The sequence below is a fragment of the Thamnophis elegans genome, chromosome 11 (genome assembly GCF_009769535.1).
Source record: "Thamnophis elegans isolate rThaEle1 chromosome 11, rThaEle1.pri, whole genome shotgun sequence".
NCBI lineage: Eukaryota > Metazoa > Chordata > Lepidosauria > Squamata > Colubridae > Thamnophis > Thamnophis elegans.
Window position 1 is genome coordinate 32,230,817 of NC_045551.1, and position 17,961 is coordinate 32,248,777.

Consider the following 17,961-nt stretch of genomic DNA (forward strand, 5'->3'; position numbering starts at 1 on the left):
GGCTGGCAGAACTCTCCTCGGGGGAAAAGGAGGAGGGCGAGGAGGAGAAACCCCTCGGAGCCCCGCGGCCGTGTCTCGCTGGTGCCTTGAGAGCATATCTGAAGCTCGGCGCGGTGAGGCAGGCGGCCGGGTGGGGTCCCTGTCCGAGCGGGGGCGCGCGCGCGCGAAGAGGGGGTGGGTGGGGGAGGAGAAGCCCTCCCCCGCCTCTCCTCAGGAGCTTCGCGGCGCTACCGGCAGGGGGGACGTGCCGGAGGAGGGGAAAGGGGACGCTCGCCTCCGCCTCCGCCTCTTCCTCAGCGGCTCTCGGGCAGCCGGAACCGCACGCGGCGGCGGCGGCGGCTGCAGCGGCGGCGGCAAGGGAGCCGGGAGCGGAGGGATGTGGGGCTTTGGGGGAGGCAGGCTCTTCGGCTTCTTTTCCGCTCCCGTCCTGGTGGCCGTGGTCTGTTGCGCCCAGAGGTAGGAGCAGCGGCTGGAGGGGAGGAGGGAGGGGAAGCAAGGAAGACTACGCCTCACTGAGGAAAAGAACTGACCAGAGCTTTCCTACAACCTCTGTCCCTTCCTCACCCCTCCTGCTTCGCTCTCTCTGCCTCCCTTCGACTTCTTTTTCCTCGCCTTCTCTTGTCCCGGCCGCTCTCTTTGGCCCATCCCGTTACTTCACTTTCCTTATCCCTCTCTGCCATCTCTTTTGACTTCTCTGATCTCCTCGCTTCATGTCCGCCTCTCCTGCCTCCCTGCCCGCTTTCCCTCAAACTCCTTCTTCCACAGTGTGAACGATCCGGGGAACATGTCCTTCGTGAAAGAAACAGTGGATAAATTGTTGAAAGGCTACGACATTCGCCTCAGACCGGATTTTGGAGGTGAGAGGCCCTGGGGAGGCTCCCCTAAACCCTCCCTTAGGTGTTCTGGGTGTGAGTTAAGTGGGTTGGGGGTGGGAGTTCTGCCGATGAAGACGAAAGCCCCCCTCCCCCAAATCCCTCAGCGCCAGGCAACCGTATGTCAAAATGACGCCGCCGTCTGTTTCTTCATTAAGGCCCCCCTGTGAATGTCGGGATGAACATAGATATTGCCAGTATCGACATGGTCTCTGAAGTCAACATGGTGAGTAGACCTCTAGTTATTTCCACCAGGAAATGAGAAAGTGTTGCCTTCAAATGGATGGGTTTTTACCCGATTTTGAATTTTGTCTTGAAGTGCAGAATGCTTTTTTTAAAAATTTGAGGGGGTTGAAACAGTTGAAGAAGGGGTCCTTTAGATAAAGAGCCACAGATAAAGAGCTTTTGGCAAAACACTTCCATCTCTTGCATCTCCTTCAGTGACTGGAAAGTTTGTGCATGAGTCTAAAGCAAACCAGGTCAGTAGATAACCTGAGGTTTAACTGGTGGTCCCTTGACTGCATTCTAGTGTACAATCCCCCATGATGGTTTTAGATGCTATATTTCCTCTGCTGAGACAGACCTTTTCTTGATTTCGGAAGTTATAATGCAGCAAAATCAAGTGTAATGGCTGGCTTGGGTGTGCCATATGCAGTTAGCTTTTGGATGGCAGCAGAGTGGACTGCATGCTGAAACTACTGGAGGGAATATAGCCAGATTTTAGAGTGCTGTCTCAGGTGCTGAAAAGGAACTTCAGTTGCTTAGTTGCATCTGTGGTCCTCACTGTTCGTTGGGCTTGCAGATGTCATTACAGATAGAGTTCTACTGCTTGTATTGATATGAAAGCTTTGAATAAAAAGCCAGTCTCCCCTCAATGAAGATTGCTAGCATACAGTTAACCAGGTTAGCAATTTAAGTGTATTTCATCTTCATTTTGTCATGTACATAAAAATATACATGCCTATTCCAAAGCAAGTTGCAGTGATTTCAATAGGTCTTTAGTGTTGGATAAGTTTTAATCACTTATTTGAAACAATAATTGTATTAGAAGATTTATTTTACTAACAACAAGGAACATTTTTCTAAGTGTGTGTGTGAGTGTGTATAGGGGGAAATGGTATAAGCATTAAAAAAAAGTCTATTAACTGTACTGTACACTCTTAAGGTACAACTTTAAATTGTTAATAGTCTAAACTGGTTTAAAAATAGAATATTTATATTACAAATCATAAGGTTTAACTATATAAAACACAATATACATTTTATTTTGTTTACTTTACTTTTGTTTAATTCTTATTTTATATAGTTATTTTTAATAGCGGGGATACTACGTATTTCCCAGTGCTTGAAATAATATAAGTAGAAATAAGATACATAAATGTTTTCTCTTTCACATGCATAATTTTCAAAAATAAAAAAATAAATATTCAGAAATTTGTCAATTTAAAATTCTTCAAGAAACATAATGGACAGTCTGTTATAAAGCTGGATTAAATTAACACATTTTTCTATTACTTAACATTTATATAAATCATATTTATAGTATTTGTTGTTGTTGATTGATTCTCTGCTCCAAAAGTATACACTACATTTTAAAATTTGTCTGAAAACTTAAAGAAACATGCTAAATCATGTCAGTCCATTAATGGCTACTAAGTAAAGAAAGGCAGATGATTGATGTACTTTTTAAGACCTTAAATGATTTGTGACCTTAAGAGTCTGAAGTCTAATAACAAAGTTTAAATTTCTATGTCTCCATGATTCTTAATTACACATTACATGGACATTAGAAAAATAAGGCATTTTTTTTCTTAATTTAACTGACAGTGACTTTTAATAAGAGATCAAGACATAGTTTTTTTCTGGCTGAAAAAGAAAACTACTTAACCAAATTTATTTTGGAATAGGGACCTTTTTAAATGGGATGGGGTAAACACTAGGAACCAGAAACACTCAATTGTTCTTCCTGTCCCTCTACTTATTATTCCTTTGCAAGAATGCCTATTCCGCTAATTTTAATGGAGTTATTTCTACTTAAATATTTATAAACAACAACCTAAAGTTCTTGCTTATTTTGTTTTATTCTTCACAAAAGGTTAGTGTATATTTTAAGTTATAGTTCTTTAAAATATTGGGAAAGCACATATTGAAATATCCATTTCAGTGATATTGGAGTATATAAAACATTATGCTACAATTCAAATTTTTAAAAAGGAATTTATACTTTTATCTGCTTTCATTAGCAGAGAATAACACCATTTTAGCACACATTTTACTACATTATATTTATTATGATAATGCAACTCAGAAGTAAAAAAGCAATTAAGGGAAAGAAAATAGTTAACAGTAGGAGAAGTACTTTGGTTTTCCTAACAATAACAAACCTTGCATGAAAAAGCTTTCCCAAAAGTTTTTCACCCTAGGTTCTGGAGACATCTAGATAGAGAATTAAAGCCTGCTGAGGAATTAGGCAAAAACTGATGGGTAGCAAAGTTATGTTTTCTTCTGCTGGCTCTTGTTGGTGGTTGGTGCTACCAACCCTCTGATTAACCGTATGACATTCTGTGTCTCCTTTTCCTAGTTCCATTAGCAAATTTAAAAGGTTTTTTTTAATAAAAAAAATCTAAATATAATAGTTCCATGAAACAGAAGATGAAAATATTGTACATTTTCACTTTACGGATAAATATACAGCTTTCATTAGATCGAGTTTCATTTTCTCTTAAGATATTTGATCCTTGATTCAAAGTTGTTTGAAAATTTACTGGCAATGGAAAGACTAAGAATGAATTGTAACAAGCTCTGGCTAATACATCATCTGTGTTTCCTTTTTAAATTTATTCTTTTGATTGGCTGTAATGAGTTATGTATTAGCAGTATCCAGATTCAGCATGGAGGGACTGACCCTGTAATGATATCCTGATCTGAAATGTTAGTGGATCAAAAATAATATAGCTTGAGTATTCTCTGAGGATGGCTGATAAAAAAACATGTATTGCAAACTACTTACAGTATATGTGTGTGTGTGAGAGAGAGAAAAAATGTGTGTGTGTGTTTGTGTGTGTGTGTGTTTGTGTGTGTATGTGTGTGTAATTTTATATATTATATCCTTGGAAAATGTATGTTTTGTTTTCTCTCTTAATTGCTCCAGAGTGCTTATTTTTACCTTTATTAGCTGTTGTTAGCTACTTTACATTAAAAATGCTGAATGGGAAAATAATAATTACAATAGTGATAGATGTTCTGAGGAAAAAAAAAATGATAATTAGTAAGACTTTACTTAAATCTACAAACCAGGTTATGGTAATCCATCTGTGATTATGGGTATAATTATATTAAAGTCACTCTGTTACTAAGATATTTTTTCATCTTCCACATTCCCAGGCTCATGTTGTTTTTGCAGTGGTCCATCCAATATGTATTTGTACAAAAAACCCTAATATCTGGCTCCCTTTAAATATATCAGCTTTTTATTCCACCTAGGGCCATGATTCTTATATTTCTACTGACAAACTAAAGAAGACGATTAATCAAAGAGTGCTCAATACATTGGAAAATACTACATGAAAGATAAAGATGTGTAAATATGTTTTCAAGGCTTCTGCTTCAATTCTACTTTGACCCATAGTTTGTTGATATAATCTCTAAAATGCTATCATTATGTTGGTTGTCTGTTAGCTTTCTTTTCTTTTTGTTTTATTTTTTTTCAGCACCTCGATTTGTGCCTCTGATACTGTTAGTTTATTATAATTCCTGGTATTCTTAATAATTAGAATGCTGATTGGGGCTCCTGAGCATTGCAGTGGAAGACCATACCTTGTTTATTCTTGGTCTACAAAGTTACACAATAAGATCATTAAAAGAACTATGCTGAATAAGATCAAAGACCCTGTTTATGTTCCCATCATGATCAACAAAATACCAATATACCAACAGAACCTGAATAAAATAGCACATTTCCACTCATGTTCTCCTGAAAGTGATATCAAAATATCTGGGGCCTATTTCTGGAGGCAATATGTAAGTGTTCTGAATTGCAACTATTCATAGCCTCATTTTTTTTATAAAGTTGCTTAAATCCAAATATGCCTATGCTGGTTTATATGAAAGATTTTTCAAACTGAAGCCAACATGGTGTTGCTGTCATTCCACCATCTGGGAGGGTACATATGGTGTACTGACATACTGTATATTGTTGCCTGGTATACTTTCCTAACTTGCCCCTAGAATCTGTTCCTATTGTATCATGCAATTTATACTGTATCTTAGAATAAGTATTTATGCCATTCTAACTTTTTTCAGGAGATCAGGGTAACATATATGGGCAGCTCTCTTAAGTTTATCCCTACAATGTCAGCTTGTGAGGATGTGCTATGAGTCACCCAAAGAGTTTGTGTGGCTGAGGTCTTCTCAAGCCTAGTCTTCATCAGATAACTGCTGTTTAATCACATTCATTCATCAAATGTGCCTGGCATTTTGTAGACACCTAATTCATTAAACTAGGCCACATAATAAATGGAAAGTTTAAAATAACCATCTAAAATAATGAATACAAACATGGTACAAGCACAGAGCATATACTCTAACTAATCTTCCATCAACTTAATTGATCTCTTGACAACTAAAAATACTGATTGAAATTTCCAATGCAAATGGACGCCTGCATTATGTTAGGTAATCAAAATCATTGGCTCAGCTCAAAATGATTGTCAAAAACACAAAAATTGCCATTTAATTTCTAGGCAGAGGATAGGTTAGGCAGAGGCTATCTGGTCTGATACCCTGACTACATTCAGAGCTTTTGAAATGGTCAATTTAATATAGATCTAGAGAAGTATTTGTAAAAATGGAGCAGCATTCTCTTAAAATCTAGCCAAGGAAACGCTAGCATATTTTTTAGCCTTTGAGCACAATTTGTAAGCAAGCTACAGAGCTATGATGAGTGACGTATGTGCTTTTTGACATAAATTGATGCCAGAGTTTTCAAAAATCTGATTTCCAAAAGCCAGAAATATTATTGTTTTCCTTCAAAATATAATAAAATTTGCAAAGAAAAAATTGTCCTTGCTAAATTTATATAAAATGTTGCATGGAAGAAAAGCAGTATTTGTAAAGAGTAATTATGTTCTTTATATATTCAGTGTAACTGAAGATTGGTGGTTAAATGGCATTATATATCTTTTTTTTGTAAAATAAACTAATGTAGCTAATATAGCTCACAAAAGATCCTCATGTAGCTGCTGTAAACTAGAGATGGTTTTGATGGCTAAAGCTTTGTGACTGTGATCTTGATCACAAATTTCACTCTGATTTGAAATCAGACCAGTAGATATCAAATCCAGGATTCTTTCTTGTTCTTCCCTTCCTCATTATTTTGCATACAGCAAAAGTGGAAAGATTTATATTCTTTTTGATGCAACTGCTGCAACATTATCATTCACAGCATACTGAAGCTATAAATAAATAGATCAGGGACAGAGATTCAAGGAAACTCGCAGTTGGAAAGCAGTTTGTTCATATGCTTTCCCCTCTGCTTGAGTAAATGAAAATCTGTTCCAAATTACTCTGTTCAGTGCCACGGATCGTGATTTTAGTTGAAATGTTATGTATACTACAGTAACAATTTCAGTGATTGTACAGTCTACTGAATGCCAAAATGGGACTAGTAAGTTCAGGTTTATTTTGGAACTAGTAAAATACATTTTGCACTAATGGCTAGGGAAGGGCAATTTTTGAAATGGTTCCCTTGATTCAGATTTGGAAGTGAGGATAATTTGGCTGTGATATCTGTCACCCAATTGATCACAACAGTTGATTTGCCTGATCTGGCTGGCTAAATATGTTCTCTTCCTCTTATATCATCCCCCCCCCCATTTCTCCTAAAACTATGTGCTCAGTGAAAGAGGACCACCATTTCAGAGAGAAAGACTGCACTGATATTCAGACAAGAGTATAACAACTTGGGTTTGATTTCTTATAACTCCATGCATACCTATGAATTTCTTGGCACAATATATAACTGATTTATCATAGTCTTTTCCAGTTCCCACACACTTCCCTCCAAGGTACAAGTTGTCTTTGAAGTTATGGCAGACATGAAAAAAAGGACTTATGACCCAGATCCAAAGTTCCATTGGTTGCCTTGCCCCCACCCCCATCCCCGGGGGTGACATACTTCATTTTGGCTGCTCAGCAACAGGGCACATTCACATGACCCTACTTTACAATGGTGTTGCTGAAATCTGGCAGTTTTTTTATTGTCAGCAAAACCATACCCTTAGTGAACCATTGATTTGCTTAATAACTTTGGTGTTTGTTTAATGACCACCTCAAAAAATGTAAAATCAGGATGGTCATAACTATAGCTAGGATTATGGTGAATGTTTGTCAAAAGTATTCTTTAAAATACAATCCTGAAGTCACATACTCCTCTGGAGGTTTCTTATGCATTGATAATATATTAACCAATTGGCTGATGGTAATGATGCATATTTAATTGGAAGCCCTGCTTAGTGCAATGTGTACGTTACACTTCTAGTGTTTTTTTTTTTAGTTGTTTCCAACTCTTTGTGACCTGATGGATGTCATTTTGCAAAGACTGTATTAATAATTCCTTATTTCTGTTCTTCTAATATCATACTTTTATCATTAGTGACAATCCCTATTTATTTTGTCGTTCTTTTTTATTGTCTTTCATTTTTTCAAGTATCATGTTTTTCTTCAGGAACTCTTAATTTTGCACTATGTATCCAAAAGATTTAAGTTTTAATTTCATTATTACCACATCTAATGGGCAATGTATTTCATTATTTCATTTGTGGCCTAACATATTTTCAACAAGTTTATTTAGCATCAGCCTTTTCCACTTATCACAATTTATTTATTATTTTCACAATTGGAAACTCGTGGTCTATATAAATTTGTTATTGGTTGCCTTTGACTCTCGATGCTTTGTCCCTGTGAATCAGTAAACTTGTGGTTGTAGTTTGATCATGCTAGTAATATCCTTTCTGATTTTTTTATTCCCTTCTTTTCAATCATACCTGATTCTCAGAGACTGCCTGAACAGTCCCTGCTTTTGATGGCAAGGTTTTTCAGAAGTGTTTTGCCATTCTGTCCTTCCCAAGGCTGAGAGAAAATGACTGGCCCAAGGTCACCCAACTGGCTGTGTGTGTGACTAAGGCAGGACTAAAATTCACAGTCTCTTGCTTTCTACCCTGATACTTTAACAACTATATCAGACTGACTCTCTTTTTTCTGGATACTAGAATATAACTCCTTGGCCACCTTCTATTTAAAAAACAAGGGTAGCACTTTAATTGTATCTTCTTGTAGAATTTTAAATAGTTCTACAGTGTTAACATCAACTCTTGAAGGTTTGTTATTATCAGTATTTTTAGGTCTTTGCAGCTCAAAATGTTAAGTTTCTAGAGTTCATTTATCAAATCTTAATATGTATTATCTTCAATATGCCTTCCATTAAAGTTTTATTTAATTTCTCTGATTTTTATAATTATTTTGCTTTGCCATTTACTTATTATCTCAGTTTCTTTTCAGTGTTGATTTACATATAACTCCTTGTCACTTTTTCCTGTTCTCTCATACTCAGTGCATAGCTGGGCAGTTTTTCCTTTGTTTCTGTTTCTTTTTATTTTTGCCTTTGTTTTGCTGTTTTGTACATGTCAGCAGATAATGATTTTGCTGTCTTTTGCATTTCAAGGTATTTTTATTTGCTTCTTTTTTAATGATGTCACAAATTCCAGTACAATATGCTGTATTCTATCCAATCTAATGCAATAAATCTATACTTCACTGCATAATCGTATGAAATATTGCTGAGATCATATCCTGTTGGTTATTTTATTTACATTTTTAGATAAATTGTAATTTTTCAAGGAGGGCTTTGTGAGCTGCAGTTAGATGAGACAGTCTTGTTGCTGGCTGAATAGAGCATTCCATATATTTGTATACTGTGTATAAATAATCAATTTTATAATACAATAGCAGAGTTGGAAGGGACCTTGGAGGTCTTCTAGTCCAACCCCCTGCCTAGGCAGGAAACCCTATACTGTTTCAGACAAATGGCTATCCAACATCTTCTTAAAGACTTCCAGTGTTGGGGCATTCACAGCCTCTGGAGGCAAGCTGTTCCACTGATTAATTGTTCTAACTGTCAGGAAATTTCTCCTCAGTTCTAAGTTGCTTCTCTCCTTGATTAGTTTCCACCCATTGCTTCTTGTTCTACCCTCAGGTGACTTGGAATATAGTTTGACTCACTCTTCTTTGTGGCAACCCCTGAGATATTGGAACACTGCTATCATGTCTCCCCTAGTCCTTCTTTCTATTAAACTAGACATACCCAGTTCCTGCAACCATTCTTCATAAGTTTTAGTATCCAGTCCCTAATCATCTTTGTTGCTCTTCTCTGCACTCTTTCTAGAGTCTCTACATCTTTTCTACATCGTGGTGACCAAAACTGAATGCAGTATTCCAAGTGTGGCCTTACCAAGGCATTATAGAGTGGTATTAACACTTCACGTGATCTTGATTCTATCCCTCTGTTTATGCAGCCTAGAACTGTGTTGGCTTTTTGGCAGCTGCTGCACACTGCTGGCTCATATTTAAATGGTTGTCCACTAGGATTCCAAGATCCCTTTCACATTTACTACTGTTGAGCAAGGTACCACCTATACTGTACCTGTGCATTTCATTTTTGTTGCCTAAATGTAGAACCTTACTCTTTTCACCATTGAATTTTATTTTATTAGATAGTGCCCAATGTTCACATTTGTCAAGTTCCTTCTATATCTTTAGCCTATCTTCTCGACTGTTGGCTATTCCTGCCAGCTTGGTGTCATCTGCAAATTTGATGAGTTCCCCATTTGTTCCCTCATCCAAATCATTGATGAAGATGTTGAAGAGTACTGGGCCCAAAACAGAGCCTTGGGGTACTCCACTACATACTTCCCTCTATGAAGATGCAATTCCATTGAGGATTACACGTTGAGTGTGGTTGGTCAGCCAGTTATGAATCCATCTGGTGGTGATGCTCAAATCTTATTTCAGTATTGTCCATCCTGTAATGTCCACACATTGAATTTTTTTCTGATTGATGGAATAAAATATTTATTATAAACACTGAATTTTCCTGGCATACTCTATTAGTCTATCACATGATTCATTAGGTACACTGAAAGTAGTCTACTTTATGTTATTTTGCTTATAACTTTAGTTTTTCAGCTTCTGTTTTGTAAGACTTTTTGGGGTGGGGAGGGAAGATATTGTGTCAGTGGGTTGTTGCTGTTGCCATAGAAATGTGCACCTTCTGTTTCCTTTGTATTATTGATTGGAGCATAGGCTATGATTAATATAATACAGGTAGTTCTTGATTTAACAACTGTTACCAAACCCGTAATTATGGATGTAAGACATTGCAGTCATAAGTCAAGACTTCCACATGATCAGAATTAATTTTCCAGATGTTTTTACGGCAGATGTTAACTGAATGCTGGAGTTAAGCAAATGTTGTGTTCATTAAGCAAACACCTTGCTTGTCAAGCAAACTTGTTTATTTGAAAGTAAAATGTTATGTCTTTGAAACTAAAAAAAGGGGGGGAGAAAGGATATAACAGACCTGAATAAAGGTTATTGAACTTTGGGGCTAGTTTATGAATGTATGCCAGGAAATGAAAACTTAGCTTAAATGTGAACGAAGGGAATAAAACATTTATCAGAAGTGGGTCAATTGGACCTACTTAGAAGGTAATGGAAGACCCAATGATGAATTTGGGTGGGGCAAGAACCTAATATTTTAAACAAAGGCGGGTGAAAACATTTTTCAGGCAGATGACAAAAATGGAGAGCCAGGAAAGACACAATATGGTATTTAAAAAGGGATTGGACTATTCATAGATCCTCAAATGAATGACAGTGGTGATTATTTTTTTAATATATGCTTGGAGAGTTTTAGTTTTTTTTTTTACTATCTGTTCATGCATGTACACAGCAAAGGAATGAAGTTAAAGCCTGATTGATCAGATTTAAAAAAAATGAAAGTTAGATAGAATTAGTGAAGGGTACAAGAATGATGACAAGTTCTGAACGTGAAACAATTTGTAGTGCCAAGAGTAGAAAGCAAAAATTCAAATTGTAGGGAAAGTATTCAAAAATAGTTTGGGCAAAGCATGGAAGACAATGAAAATAATATTATAGGGTGCCACAGAAGTGTATGGGATTGCTTTAATAGGAAACATTAAAAAAAGATTCTTCAGGACATAGTGAAATGCAGAAAGCTGTGGATGAGAAAAATATCTATAGGAGAAAAATAATTGCAAAAAATGAGGCCAAGACAAAGTTACTGTGTAACCTGGACAATTATATGGTAGTTACAAGCAATGTGTTGAAAGAAACCAAAGTACATTTAATATTACAAGATAGGGAAAAATTCAACATGATTTTATAGGAACCAAACATTGTTTGGAAGTGAATGAAGAGAGCTAGACAACAATATCTCACCAAAAGGAATAAAATTAAAAATAAATGTGATGAAATAATTTTGATGTACCTCATTAGTTTGATAAGTATGCCTTGAAAGATATTTGGCACAATTCTGAATAAAAGTATGCAAGCGATTATTTGAATAAATTTAGGGGAGGTGAAAAAGCAATTATTTTGGGCAACAATATGCAACCCAGATTTTTGCTTTCTGAAATACTGTTAAGAAATGTACAAATGTGCTAACATTTATTCTACATTTATTAATTTAGATAAAGTGTAGAATAAACGTTAGCACATTTGTGAATGTGCATAAATGAATCAATTCATGTGAATGAATGCAAGTGGTCCTTCATTAATGACCATTCAGCAATTGTTCAAATCTATGACAGCAGTGAACAATTGGACTTATGGTCAACCAATATACAGAATATAGAATAGAATAACAGTGTTGGCAGAGAGCTAATTCCCTGACCACACAGGAGACCCTATACCCATGATGGCAAACCTATAGCATGCAGTGCCCTCTCTGTGCGCATGCGAGCCATCGCCTAGTTCAGCTCCACTGTGCATGTGTGTACCCCTCCTGCCAGCCAGCTGATTGTCGGGTCTCTGCCGTGCATGTGCAAGGTGTATGGGATTTGCAGGGGGCATGTGTGCATGCTCAGCGGGTGGGAGCATGCGGGGTGGCCACATGCACAGGTTTCTTGTCTGGACATTGGGTGATTTCGAAAATAGCTTGTCCTCCTCCTATCAGTGACAGCCTCTCAAATATTGGAATATTGAGAAATATTCCTTGAGTATAAGTCCTTGAAGTTGTGGCAATTGAAGCATTTCTGTATCACATGATCACATTTCAGGCACTTTGCAACCAACTTGCAATTATGATGGTCACAGTATCCTACAGTCATGTGATTGCTGTTTGCTGACTTTTGATGAATGAAGCCAATGGGAAGCTGGCAGGAGATATCTGACACATGACATCGTGACAACACAGGATTCACCTAACAACCACAACTGGAACTGTCAGCACTGCTTTCATAAGTCAGCATAGTAATGTGACATCAGGCTTTATGACTGTGTCATGTAGCGATAAGAGTACCTGGTCCTTATTATTGTGATTAACTGAGGACTTGCTATATGTTTGAATAATGGAAATTTTTGACCAAATTGGTGTAGTATTTTATGCATAGAAATAATGTAATGATTAGCAAATGTTTTGGTGTTGAGCAAGATAAAACTCTTGTATTGCTTTGATTGTGTAATGCATTTAGTAATGTATTATTGAAACTGTATAACAAATTATTGTAGAGACATTAGAAATGTGTTAATTAGCAATATTAATTGATACATAATTTTTGTATGCATACAATGCCATATTGTTGCTTTGTATGAATAATCTGCAGCAAATATTAGCTAGACTATTTGTTGCAACAGAGTAAGGGTAGTAAAATAATGTTTCTGAAGACCAGAAAAGTTTTGTTTGACAGGAAATTGGATATAGAGGAAATCATTTAAAAAGAGCATATACATATATTTCATGCCACAGTAGAATGTTTCCTGAAGATGTTGAAATGAATGATCAAATATTAAGATACAAATAGGTGAATAGTATGATAATGAGTGTAGTCAACTGCAAGAATAATGCTTTTTGAAGCAGCAAAAATGACTGTGTTTAAGAATATGCTTTGTTATATGAAGTGAGAGTTGAGTAAGTCTGGAGTAATGTAAAAGGCAGTTGAATACAATGTATGAGGAAAAATAGTAAAAGTCAGGGTCAAGAATTAATGGATATTAAATTAATGTGGATTTAATATCAAAGAACTGTGATGAGTGGTTTGGCCATACAGAAAGAATGAATAAGTAATGAATTATAAAACAGTACATGGAGGGAAGGAAATACTAAACAAACCATGCTTGGACTAAGATAGGATTCTCAAAAAGAAAATTGAAGAATTTAAAAAAGAAAAAAGGCAAGATATATGCAGTGGGCTATGATTGCATGCTGGACATGTATGTGTAAGTTTCATTTTTATTTTTTAAAACTCAGAATGATGAAGAATTTTAATAGTGACATCATACATAAAATTATACACACACACACACACACACACACACACACACACACATACACACATACATATACATACATACATACATTATTCATTCAAATGTGGATTTTACATTTTGATCGTATAAATATATTGCAACACAGAAAATTCATTTTATGTATACAAATGTATTCCAGTGAAGTAAAAAGAGAAAAATCTGTATTTTTAAATTGTGGCCTGATCTTTTAAAGAAAATGTTTTAAAAAATCTGCCTCATTTCCTGATCTAGTCTTATTCTAATTTGAAATCAGCCATGTTCACAACATTAAAGGGGGCGGGGGGAATAAGACTAGAATAGAAAATATATTAAAAAGTCACATTATGCTTATCTGTGTTTATAGCAAAACATGACTTAATCCACGGGCTTCTTCCCTCTTTTCTCCTGATTAGTAAGTAACTGTGTTAGGAAACACATTAACCTAAACTAATCAGCAAAGGCTGTTTGTTAGTTAGACACAGAAATAGGAAAATGCAAGCAGGCACATTCTGTGCTTAACCTTAAGTATCTGTTACTGCTGCTTATTTATTATGCTACTGTTTATATGCAAGGGTTATTCTGTGCATTTTATAGTCTTAAACTAGAATCGGATTTGGGTAGATTTTTTTTATTAAAATGATCTTTTCATCAACTAAATGTTAAATTATAAAATTTTAATTTTAATTAAAATGTTATATATGGATTCTGAGTACAGTGTTTAAATTCACTAGATAAACTGTTCAATTTATTCTATTATGTATCTCCTTTACATGGACAACTATATGTTGGCCCAAAGAAATGGAATTTTATCCATATTCATAAACATTTAACAAGCAAATATCATCAGGATTTATTTAAGTCTTATTATTGTTGCTCTGGACTTCTCATTTATATGGGATGGTATTTTCTAAAATTTTATATAAGAGATGCCATTAGTACTTTTTTCATTTGATAAGGTAATAAACTATTTTACAGTTAGAACTTCTTTAAAATATGGGATTTGATTTCAGAGCTATGAAGAAGTGATAAGATTTGGATAATGAAGAAATACATAGACTAGTCTGTCAAAGGCTGAAGTTAAATATTTTCTTACCTGAGATTGCTTAAATTGTTTTATTTATTTTAAAGATAAGAAATTTATTTTAAATATAAATTCCATAGCAATAACCTACTTCAATTCCTCTACACACCCTCCCTATTGTTACAATCCAAATATTTGGAAGTGATGGGGGAAAGCTTCTTTCTCACCATCTTTTCTTGTGGTAGAGTGGTAAAAATGGTGCTTGTGCAACAGTTTCAGAGGGCCTTGGAGGAAGTGGATTATGTAGGCCTTTTCTGGGAACTGGACAGAAATAGCATTGATCATGCTTATGTATTGCATCTGCCATGAACAGAATGGGGCTAGAGCATTTATGCCCTACTTGACCTCTCAGTGGCTATCAGTGCCACTATGGTACCCTTTTCAATTAGCCCAGAGGATTAGATGTGGGTGGCACAGCATTGTGCAAGTTTGCCTCTTTTATTCAGGACCAATTCCAGCAGTGATATGTAAAATGCTTTCTTTTCTCATGTTAATATCTACATGAAACTGCTGGTGAGCTCATCCATCACCAGGGATTACCATGGATTATATATCTCCATCCCTGGTAAATTCAGTGATACTATGAGCATCTTATCCTGATATTTTGAGGCTATGGAGATCTGAATGGGGAACAATAGACTTCAGCTGGATGGTTTTGAAGCAAGTGACAAATTTGGCTAAGAAGGCCTTTTCATAACTTCATATTGCAGACCAATTCAGCTCATTCCTGGATCAGTAGATCCTACTTACAGTACTCATGTCCCAGTGACCTCCAGATTGGACTACTGCAATGTTTTCTATAAGGGAACAGTATCTAGAAGCCTTAGCAGATACAGAATGTAGCAGCATGGGCAGTTATGTGTGCTCCTAGAATAGTGCTTATTACACATCTGCTCCATTAGCCAGTTTGCTTCTGGTCCAATTTAAGATGCCAGTTTAAACTTTAAATCTCTTCATGGCATGAGACCGGGCTATCTGAGGGACTCCTCAATTATATTATCCATTAGATCTGGCAGAGAGTGACTGTTGCAGGTCCCATTGGGTACGGACCTACAGTACATTTGTTGGGTCCCAGGAGATGTGCTAGATTAGCTCTATCACTTTTGATATTCAAAAAAGACCCTCAAGACTTGGTTATCAGGCCTGAAACTCCCAGGGTACTGGAGACTGGTTGAGATGGCTCTATTGTTGAGATTGTCATTTTTATCAACCTTGTATCTTTGGTTTTTATGTTATTTATTAATATGCATTTTTACACTTTATATCTGTAGGGGTTTTCACTTTATTGTTTTGTCTCATTGTTATATGTACCCAGAATCACTTTTGTTTAATAGATGGTTATATAAAATAGATAGACAGACAGACAAACAGACAGATAGACAGATTAGTGTGGTAGTGCAAGCATGATTCATTACATATGCAACACTGTGATGCTTGTTTCATCATTTGCCTCCTTCCTGCAGATATTTCTGGAAATTATGTTTTGCTACTAGGCTTTCTTCTTTTAGAAAATTATTTTGAAGCAACACGTTCATAGTTTACGATACAAGTATTTAGAGTGTTTTTATGTTCATCATGTCTATGTGACTGTTTAACTTAAGTATAATAGCTCCATATAGGGATATGTTTTTAATAATGCTCACTTATATTTCTGTACAGTATTTCCATATTTTTTAAAAAAGACTAGAACCATTAATAATTTGACTGGCATAGTTAAATTTTAAAGGGGGTTAAATTGTGTTATATTTTGCATGTCTGATTTAAATGATCTATTGCAGGGGTGTCAAACTCAAGGCCCGGCAGCCAGATCCAGCCCACAGGGTGCTTTGATCTGGCCCATGACGCTGCACTGGAAACAGTAAAGGACTGACCCGTGGTGCCTGTGCCAGCAAAAATGTTTTCTGGCAGAAGGTTGCAGGAGGCCATTGGAGCTGAAAATGGAGCTTGTGAGGGCCACGGGCAGCACTCCAAAGCTCTGTTTTCACTGGTAGAGGGTTGCAGGAGGCAGTTGCAGCTGAAAACGGAGCCCGTTTTCACTGGCAGAGTGCTTGGTCCACCACAGACGCCCCTGACATCAAGCTGGCGATGGCCAATCTGGCCACGGCCACCCCGGCTCCCCAAAGTCAAACACAACACTGGTGCAGCCTGTTAAATATCAAGAATATTCTAATCTATCCTAAAGGGCCAGCAACAGTCTATGCTGCGCCCTGATTGGCTGGGACGCAGCATAGACTGTTGCTAACCAGCCAGTGTGTCCTGATTGGCCGAGGTACTGCATCAGCAGTTGCTGTGCAGTACTCGGCCCCTGATTGGTCCTTAACTTGCTACATATTTAGTATAAACATTTTGAATCGCTGTCATCTATGCTTTAATAAAGATCTTGTTCCTTGCAATCCATGGCTCCTGCGTTCCTTCACCCAATCCATAAAACTGGCGACAAGGATGGGATCCACGATTCCCGCAAGGCCTGGAACAAGAGAAAACAGCCAGTCGCAGCCACGCGAACACCTTTTCTTTGGCTGAACTCCGGGAGGCTACCCGGTCTACCTCGCACAACCCCAGAGGCTACCCAAACTACCTACAGTTAGAAGAGCTTGCGAAGGAGTTGCCGCCCAAAGCAGCAGCAGCAGCAGCAGCAGCAGCAGCAGTAGCCACCGCCGTTGGATTTCGGTCTACGCCAACTTAAGGACGAGCCACATACCTCCGGTATACGCCAACTTAAGGACGAGCCACAGACTGCGCAACCTCCGATGGAGTCTGCCTGCCTGCCTGCCTGCAAAGCCTGCATGCCTCCCGAAGAGCTGCCTGCCTCCACTGCCTTTCCGCGAAGCCTGCCTGCCTCCGATCGAGAAGCCCGAGGAGCCCACTGCCTTCCTGCGAGGCCTGCCTGCCTCCGCTGCCTGCCTTCCTGCGAAGCCGTGTCCTCCCAACTAGAAGCCCGAGGAGCCACAGGACGGCCAGAAGCCGCCGCGTCCTCCGATGCCTGCGTTTCCGCCTGTTTTCAAGTGCAGCCCGAGGAGCCCGGGAAGGCCGCCTTCGAAGCCTTGCGCCCGACGCTGTTGCCTTCACCGCCTTCGAAGCCTCGCGCCCGTCGCTGTTGCCTTCAACCGCTTCCTTGTTTCCCTATGACTCCCAACGCTGTCTGCCCCTACCCGCCGCTGCCTTCAAAGCCTCACTGCCTGCGCGCCGGTGAGAGTTCCTCCGCACAAAGTCCTGCCTCTGCTCCAAAGCCAGCTCCGTTTCAAACCGCCGCGGCCTCCGCGCCCTCACCGCCTGCGCAGCCTGTCCTGCTCGCAACACCTCTACAACTACAAGGCCTCCGCGCTGCCCTGCCAGCTCTTTCCCCCCGCCTGACCTCTGCACTGCCCTGCCAGCTCTTTTCCGCCGCCTGACAGCCGCGAGCGCCTTCCGATGCGCCCACCGTGC

The 17,961-nt window shown here is 38.2% G+C and overlaps 1 protein-coding gene across 2 annotated transcripts in view; it reads left to right on the forward strand.

Annotated features, from left to right (window-relative positions):
• The first annotated feature begins 292 nt into the window (after window positions 1–292).
• Window positions 293–17,961, forward strand: part of GABRB3 (gamma-aminobutyric acid type A receptor subunit beta3) — a 149,390-nt gene continuing 131,721 nt past the window's right edge. The window contains exons 1-3 of one of the 2 annotated variants that reach the window (XM_032226658.1): window positions 293–456; window positions 766–857; window positions 1,031–1,098. In XM_032226658.1, coding sequence (XP_032082549.1) covers window positions 377–456; window positions 766–857; window positions 1,031–1,098 — 240 coding nt within the window. In that variant the 5' untranslated portion in view covers window positions 293–376. The remainder of the gene's footprint in view (window positions 457–765; window positions 858–1,030; window positions 1,099–17,961) is intronic. The other variant, XM_032226659.1, reaches the window with a different exon arrangement.